At 43.1% G+C, this 9201-nt stretch overlaps 1 protein-coding gene across 2 annotated transcripts in view; it reads left to right on the top strand.

Annotated features, from left to right (window-relative positions):
* The window catches only part of olfm2a (olfactomedin 2a), a 48021-nt gene extending 39977 nt beyond the window's left edge, over positions 1–8044 (top strand). For both annotated transcript variants that reach the window (XM_086175650.1, XM_086175649.1), the window contains exons 3-6: positions 1840–1995; positions 4098–4317; positions 5305–5411; positions 7066–8044. In XM_086175650.1, the coding sequence (XP_086031776.1) occupies positions 1840–1995; positions 4098–4317; positions 5305–5411; positions 7066–7740 (1158 nt within the window). In that variant the 3' untranslated portion in view covers positions 7741–8044. The remainder of the gene's footprint in view (positions 1–1839; positions 1996–4097; positions 4318–5304; positions 5412–7065) is intronic.
* The last annotated feature ends 1157 nt before the right edge of the window (positions 8045–9201 follow it).

Genomic DNA, 9201 nt, shown 5'->3' on the forward strand with positions numbered 1-9201 from the left:
TTTCTTGCAAGGCGCCAGTTAGCAAAGCAGAACACTTTCTTCTAATACAGTCCAGAGCCCGGCTTAATGAGGACACCTGAGGTCTGTGCTGTTTGAGATTCTCGTGAGTTAGAGCCACAGATTGAAAGAATAAATCTGAGTCCGTGTGCACGTTCCCTACTAAACCCCCCCCCAACTGAGTTTGGAGCATATTGAGAAATGATTTGAGCAAATCCGCAGACGATCTCAAAACCCAAGGATTCACTAACAATGTCATAACCTACCACTGTTGCAGGAATTTAAAGTACAGTCGCCTTGAGCGAAAACCTTTATTCAGCTTTGACTGCAGAGCCAGTTGAAATACAATCCAAAAGCAGAGCTGGCCCTTTGGTGATATTAGGTTGCTCACTGCGCAGCCCCTTGAACGCCTCATTCTCCTGTGACCGCTTTGGCCATGGAACTCTCATACGTCTCACAGAATTGGTGGGGCGGAGCACAGGGTGCTCGTGCTGAGGCCGGAATACACAAGGCCGCTCTCTAAGTTTAAGCCATTACACCGACAAGGACATGGAGACACGGGCTGCGCTGTTAAGTGAGTGCTGGACGTGTGTGAGAAAGGCCAGAGCTATCCCGACCACCCCACCCCCCCCGACGCTATGGACGCTGACTCTGCCGGTTGGCTGATTTGTTTCTCCAACTATTCCCTTCTGCTGTCAAATAAGTTTTATTTAGAAAGTATTTTCTGACTGTGGCCAGCTCATGAAGCATGTGGGAGCAGCAATGGGTGTAGAAAACAGTAGGCTGGACACAAAGTAATTGAGTGGGCTGTCAAAGACCAGGCAAGCTTGGAATCTAGAGCAAAACAGACCGTACGCCAAACTGTGACCTTTGAGATTTGGGATTGTTTTTCGAATAAATATATTCTGTGGACGCGTTTGGAGTTCTGCTTGTCTATCTGAGTGGGAGTCCGTGTGGTTCGATGGGGAGATGAGCACATGAGGCTCCGATTCGCACCACCACCGTGGAGCATTATGGCAGTATGTACAACTTGCATCATGGGAAGGGGGTGTATTAAAACGGTGGGCTGGTTATGCAGTCGGAGTGGGCTTGAAAAAACTGAGCAGAGCTGAGCACTTGAATGAGAAGTATTTATTTATAGACTGAAGCTGTGTTTGTAAACTTAACCGAGATGCATCCATACAAACACGATACCGTTGTTTCTGCAGGATATTAATCACCCTTGTGTTTCATTCTGGCTTCTTGACAACACATTCACATCCTTCTCTCACACTATCCCTCCAGATTGGTGGTTGATCAGGAAAATCCAGCACATCCTGGATCCAGTCAGTCATTCATTCATTCTAATACACACATTGCGTTTCGAGATAAGATAGATTTGTTTAACTCAAAGGTTGCAGAACCAGACTCGAGCCTTTGTTGAGACTTTCTGAACAATGGTTTTGTCCCCGGTGATATTTACCTTATAGGCAGGGCAAACTCCCCAGAGCTGCCGGTATTATTTGTAAATTATTCCATCGCTGTTTTAATTCAGCGTGTCTAGAGGATTGAGACAACATAATGTGCAACTTAGCAACAGCATCTATAATTCCTTTTTTTTAATAGTTTTTGTTTATTTGTTTGTCTGCAATAATGGCGAACACAAGCCCTTAGTAATCGTTTAAAACTGTTATTTAATTTCTGGAAATCAATTTGTGCTGTCTTTTTTTTTTTTTTTTTAATCTTTGCTCTTGGCTTAATTAAAATGACTTAGTTTGGAGGGCGGAAAAAAAAAATGTATCTTTTCAGTTAGAATGAACGCAAGACCATGTTTATTTTAATGTGTGTGTTTCTCCGAGACAGGTTCAGAACATAAGCCAGTCGATGGAGGTGCTGGACCTGCGGACGTACAGAGACCTGCAGTATGTCAGAAACACCGAAGGTCTGATGAAAGTGGTGGATGGAAAGTTGAAGGTGGTCTCTGACTCTCCCCTCAGTCTCAATCCAAAGGGCCTTCAGGTAAACAGCAGCTCATCACCTCCTTTACGTTGCATATTTGTAATAATGTCAGATGACTCAGAACCTATTTCATGTGGAAGTAAACTTATTGGTACACAAACTTGCATTGCTGTCTGATCTCCGTGTGTCACAGACAATGAAGTTTTGCACGGCTGTCAACGGGATTCGTTGTGGAGCCAAACTCAATTCTGCTCCCATTGCTGAGGCAGTGAATGCGGCACGGAGGAAATTTGTTTAAATTCACGTGTTCCTGAATTATTAAACTGCTTGACCATGTACAATAACGCTTTTTCCGTATCCTTCGCATCATTCCCCCGCCCTCTGTCTTCACTCAGCCTTTTTTTCCTGACGTCCACGCTTAGATAATAGGCATATATATTCACATTTATTTCCACCTTATCTCTCTACAAGCTAAGCCTGAACTAGCATTATGAATAGGCCTTTTGTCTTCCTGTCAGAAGGCTGTCTTATCCTGGCTTTCGCCACATTCTTCACACTGGGACAGATATTAGATGGACCATAAAGTAGTTTGATTAAAAGATGCCAAGATAAATGCTAAAGGTGCTTCGGCGGTGGAACCCTGCCTCGGCACGTGGCCGAACGTGAACGGCTGAGCTTTGCTTTCATTGTATTTAGTAAAAGCCGTTTCGACAGAGGGTATAAAGATGTTTATGAAGTTAGCCAAATCATCAGTAAATGCTGAGAAGGCAAAAAACATTGAGGACGGCGGGCATAATAACCCACGTTTCGGAATTCTAATCCGCAATCCAATAAGGAGAAAAGTCTCCAAGAAAAGCAGGATTTGACCAGAGCGCGTTGACTGATGAATGAATGCGGCTCAGAGTCGCCGACGGCGGAGCACGGGAGATTAACGAGAGCGAATTTTTGCAGGTTGAATGGGAGAAAATGAGATATATGACGAGACGCCACGTGCCTGAGAGCTGCTCCATCACCAGATTTAAGACAAACCTTAACAAGGCAGGAAAAGCCCCTCTCGTGGCAGCCACGTTTTATGGATACGGCTATTTCTCTCTCAAGCCATTCACCTGCTGCTTCTGTTATTCCCTTCTCAGGATGCATTTTATTTTTCACTTATAAAAGCATGATGATTCACAGACTGAGTTCACACACACACACCCGACTCCAGAAGAGTGCACTTTATTTTATAGTTATGAAGTAAGAACGTAACAAATATCTTACAGTGTATAGCACGGTGTTAAACAGTGTAGGCTCTGTGTTTCACAGTGTACACTGTAGAAAAAAAAAAAACGAGAGGCAAATTACAGATGTTAAAAGCTGAGATGTATATAAATAATAAATCTTTTCCTGACAGGCTTTTTTTTCCCCAAAATGTTTAACACCCACAGAGTATTCAGTTCAATGACTTGATGAACATGGAATATTTTAAAAGTAGAACAAAGCCTCTAGTTCCAGACAAAAACTTCTGTTCTAGTTTCAGCTGCAGCTTATTAACACTTGCATTTTGTTCCTTTGAGTACATCTGAGAAAATGTAATGTTTGTGCAAAATAGCATCATAACTACTTTTTATCTTTTCTTCAAATCACACTGATGTTAGCTTTTTTGTAAAACATGAATGTGATCACCGCCAATATGTTTGTCTTTGCCCTGCGCATTCAAGATAACATTGTGGGATTGTTTTTGTTAAATTGTTCAATATTAGAAATATTTTGCCCCCTCTTTATTGTGGAATTGGGCGAAGATCATGTTGCCGGAAAAAGGTTGTCTGGTAAACGACTTTTCAGCAGAGCCCCAGGAGGAGATACGATGTAATCTTTGATTAAGCCGAGATAAGAGGAATTCAGTTTCATGGTGTTTTTGAAAAACCCAATTGGATGGAATTAAGCAAAATTATACAGTGCCATAGGTCTGCAGCTCCATAATAGTTCCGAGTGCTGAACAAATTTCCCTGCATCCAGCTACATTTTGAACTATGAATCAGAAGCAATAATTGAAGGTCATCATGACCTCTGCAGGGACTGGCTAAATTGAACTCATTTATTGTCCTCTGTTTTTTTTTTTTTTTTTTTTCAAACTTTCATAATCTCCTTTGCTTTTTCCATGTCTATTATGACTGCCTTAGGAATTAAAAGACAAGGTGACCCAGCTGCTCCCCCTGCTACCAGTGCTGGATCAGTATAAAACGGATGCCAAGATGATTTTGCGTCTTCGTGAGGAAGTGAGGAATCTGTCCTTTGTGCTGATGGCCATCCAAGAAGAGATGGGGGCTTATGATTATGAAGAATTACGCAAGAGAGTCCTGTTGTTAGAGACCAGGCTTCACTCCTGCATGCAAAAACTAGGTATAAACATTTATTTCGTGACATACGCAAAATGCTCAACGCCTGTTTTGATGAACTGTTAATCTAAAATTGTTTCAATGAGTCAAACGTGAATACAGAACTAGTATTGCAGTTTCAAAACAAAAAAAAAATGACTATACATTTGAATGGTTCTGTTGTTTTTCTTTAATTAAATGTGGGTTGTTTCAAAATATTGTAGGATTTAAAATTGTTTTAAAGCATCACATGACACAAATGACTTTATTCAAGGGTGACAAAATAACAATTACGGAAAGAGAATAAACTAGTTAAAGGGAAGTCGGGGCTTCATCAACATTTAATTCTGTTCACAAACTGAAAATGAATTGCAGTGGTGTTCAGGACAAGAAATTGAGCTCCTGCTGTGACCTGCACTTCAAATCATCATTGAGAAAAGATGCGATTTAGGATTTAGATTCATAAGCTGAAGTTGAAAATTATAGCGGGCTGATGCCAGCTTTGAGTGAATGAGAAATTTGGGGAAAGATGGCTGTCAGAGAGAGACACACAATGTAACACTTGTTTCCTTTTTTTAATGTTTCTCTTTAAATATCTGTAAAATTTGTAATAGAAACTGAGCAAGATGTAGGTGAAAATTCGTGTCAGAGTGGAACATGCTAGGGGTGGGTGGATTTTTTAATTCTAAGAAAATATGTTTAAATACAGTCAGGAGGAGTGGAGGACTTTTATTTTCAGAACACTTGAAGATTATACCTTCATAATATTTAGCTGTGTGAAACGATTGCGATCGAACGCCTTTTTTCTTTTCTATCTTCTCCCTGACAGGTCCGCGTGCATTTAAATTGTGACACCAACCAGTAAATTCATGCCGAGCCTTTTAAAATGCCACATCGGTGGCCGTGGTGTGTGTGTGTGCATGTGTGTGTGTGTGCATACTGTCATGGCGTGCACCTGTAGACATTATAAATATGGATGTCTTTCTGCCTCTGTCTCCTCTCTGACCTCCAGGCTGTGGGAAACTCACTGGCGTCAGTAATCCCATCACAGTTCGCGCATCAGGGTCCAGGTTCGGCTCTTGGATGACAGATACAATGATCCCGAGCTCAGACAACAGAGTGAGTCTCTTAATCCCGGCTACCGTTGTAATTCAACAAATATAAGGGATAAAGTAGAACCAAAGTCATTGTCAAAAACAGGTTGAACTCTCAAATGCGCTGCGGCAAAATATGCCCGCTGTCTGAGAGGCGCTTCTCACGAGCGCCGAAAGAGTTAGACAGGGAGGGAGAGAAGACGCAGAGCTCGGTCACTGATGGATGGCATCTCTTTTTCCACCTCTATGTCTCCCTCTGTCATCGCTACTCCGACTGATTAATCACTTCATCGTCGGTGGAGAATAAATGAGTTGGTCGGGCTAAAGTTTTCTAAATCGCCGTGGTAATTTCCAGGAGCGAGCAGAGATGCTCCGGACACGGATGATATAGTAACAGTGCCAGCTTATTAGAGATGACATGTGGTTTTGTGTGAGTGGGCACATAGTAGAGGCCGGGGTTAAAGGAGACGAGGCGGATGAAGCGTCAGGAGGAGGAACTGGCGAATGAAGGTGTTGGCAGCGGCGAAGTGAAAGAGTTGATTATTAGCCATCTCCTGGAGAGACTGATTGACTTTAAGAGGCAAGATGAGGTTGGCCTTTTTATCCCCAGCCTGAATCATAACTGGCTAAATAGATACTGTCAACAGAAAAGCCAATTTCTTTGATTAAGTGACCTGATCTTTGTCTTTAATCACTTGACCTGCTGATGTCACATTATAGCGTAGATCAATCACTGATATATTAATAACCAGATACATCAACAATATGGCATTGACATCTGCATCCATCATGATAATTATATTTGGGAAATGGCAGTGTCACTGGGGAACCGAACAGGGGGGGGAGAAAAAAAAAAAAACGTCCATGCTCAACTGTTTGCCTGTCTTAACTCCTTTAGCAGGCTGAGAAAAATAATGCTGAATAATCTCACCCTCTAAATAATTCTGCAAATTTATTTCACCACCTCCAACCCCTGCCATGGCATCCCTCTCCTCCCACCGGGATTCATATCGGAGGCAAGTGTCTGTTGTGCACCTGGAAAGGAGAACGCGACGGGACAAGTCGAGACAGTCGAAATATGTGAAGCATCACAAGAACAAAAGCTATGTTTTGCAACAGCTCTCCTTGATAAGTCGAGAACTAAAACTGATATGGAAGCAAACTGGTGTTTAATTGAATATATTAGATGCTAAAATGTGCCTCGATGGAAGCGTTGGGAAAACAAGACGAGAGATACAACCACAGAGGGGGCATGTTGGTAAAGTGATCCACTGGGGGTGCTTGAGAAAAACAATAGAGCTGATAAATGGATTGATTTTCTGTAAATGTGGACTGGAAAGGGCAGGGGGCACGAGCAACGGTCCACCGCGAAGCGCGGGCAACAACCGCGCCCTCGCACAAAATGAGTACAGATCAATAGTTAGGCCCGCAAATTTAACGACGTGCACGAAAGCCTGCATTCACAGAATTAAAAAAACAGAGATCTAGCTAACGCACCGGTGGCTTCGTTTGCCACGGGCATGTCGAAAATGAATCATTGCTCTTCAGCACAGGACTGTGCTGAAGAGGTTTCCCATCTATGACACAAGAGCATACAACTGTTGCTCAAATGTCTCCTTAATGTTTCTGGTAGTTGCGGTATCTTCCCCACTTTAATTCCCTGGGTTTCTTCTTCCCAGGTGTGGTCCATGGACGGCTACTTCAAGGGGCGACGTGTCCTGGAGTATCGCACCATGAGTGACTTCATGAAGGGCCAGAATTTCGTGCAGCACTTGCTCCCCCACCCCTGGGCGGGCACGGGCCATGTGGTCTACAACGGCTCGCTCTACTATAACAAATACCAGAGCAACATTATCATCAAGTACCACTTCCGCTCCCGAAGTGTGCTGGTGCAGCGCAGCCTGAGTGGTGCCGGCTACAATAACACCTTCCCCTATTCCTGGGGCGGTTCCTCTGACATCGATCTGATGGCAGATGAGAATGGCTTGTGGGCAGTGTACACCACCATCCCCAATGCTGGGAATATCGTTATCAGCCGCCTGGAGCCCCAGAGTCTGGAAGTGCTGCAGACTTGGGACACAGGCTTCCCCAAGCGCAGCGCCGGAGAGTCTTTCATGATCTGCAGTACACTTTATGTCACCAATTCTCACCTCGCCGGAGCCAAGATCTACTTTGCCTACTACACCGACACGTCGAGCTACGAGTACACAGACATCCCGTTCCACAATCAATACTCCCATATCTCAATGATGGACTACAACCCCAGGGAGAGGGTCCTGTACACCTGGAACAATGGACATCAGGTGCTGTACAACGTCACACTGTTCCAGGTTATTAAGACTTCCGGGGACTGAGTCCGGAGGCCGTCCGACCCAAGTACTGCTCTAATCGTTGTCGGGGGAGGGGGGTCTCTCAAAATGTCCGGGTGGGGGTTGTACAAAATGGGGGTGGCGGTGGGTGGGAGGATTAAATGTTTATGGGAACAGGTCTGGATTTTTTTATTCGAGAATCTTCATAGAGTGCTATTATTCACATTCTGAGGAAAAAAAAAGAACACCCGAACAGACTGAACGCCTTTATTATTTTTATTTCCTGTGATGAGTAAGCATGGTTCCTTTTTATTTGTGTTGAGAAATAAATGTCAGTCTTTACCATTTACGACCTTGTATGTTATTTTTCTCTTTCCCCATCTGCCTGTACGGTCATTTGAATCGGTAAAAAGCAATGAAGAAACTATTGAGTTTCCAGCTAAAAGAAGACATCAAAAATGATTCCAAAAAAAGAAAAGATATAAATCAGTCACGCCACTTTAAGAGCAGAGTGTCAGTGGTTATTCAGTGCCCGATAAAAGTACAACTGAAAAAAGTAGGCAACCGATTTTGCCAGCAGTGAGTGGTGGCTTATAGCACAAATTTGTGAAAAGAACTTTGACCAGGCGCTTATTTAACCAAAGGATGGAGCCGTGTCACCCCTTAATTTAGGACCTGAACCTCGCTTCCTAATATGCTTTTTGTAATAAATAGACTTCAATAGGGAAGTCATTACTCGGCCTTTACAAAAAAAATACTAAAAGTAGAAATAAAAATCAATTGCCGCCTCTTACAATAACGGCTTTGGTCTCTATAGATATTTGCCCCTTTCATGGCCGGTGTACGGCTGGTTATTGCGACCTCATTCAACCAAAATATATCAGGGCTTCATTCGGTTCAGGATTAAAGTGGCCGGTCTCTTTGAGAAGCAGGCTGGGGGCATCTATCGCTCCTCTACAGCGCCTCCGTCTCATTGAATCACATCCGCCGGCAGGTGTAAAAAGCCAAGGCACGGGGAATCGGCAAACCAAAAAGATGAAGTCACACTCGTTCCTTTCATTTCTCATACAATCTGTGGGAAACAGATTGCGATAACAGCTACGGTCATCTAAGGGAAAACAGTTTCATTTATCTAAAAAAGGTTTTTAGGTAAAAAAATAAAAAAAAAGGTGGTCTTTCATTATAACTGAATTAGCGGTGAGAGCTTCCATTTTGCTTTCTCATGGTAACATCAATGTGAAAGCAAGACGTCTGGTACGCGGAGCAGGTGGTCACGAAGAGACTGGAGGCAAATAGATAAGAAGAGACACAATGAAAAATGGAATTCCGGTTGGAAAAAAAAAAAAAAAAAGATGCTCATTGTTCCAATCTGCCTTTATCATAGTTGTGTCGGTTCTCTCGGTTCCTCTCCACGGGAAAAATGTTTAGCCTGTAGAAACCCAGACCAACTAAATACACATCAAAGTTTCACTCCACGTTTCTAGGTCTTTTTTGGCTGCCAACAGT

This window comes from Fistularia commersonii, chromosome 28, assembly GCF_037954325.1.
Source record: "Fistularia commersonii isolate RoL2024-O1a breed Wild chromosome 28, RoL_Fcom_v1.0, whole genome shotgun sequence".
Classification (NCBI taxonomy): Eukaryota; Metazoa; Chordata; class Actinopteri; order Syngnathiformes; family Fistulariidae; genus Fistularia; species Fistularia commersonii.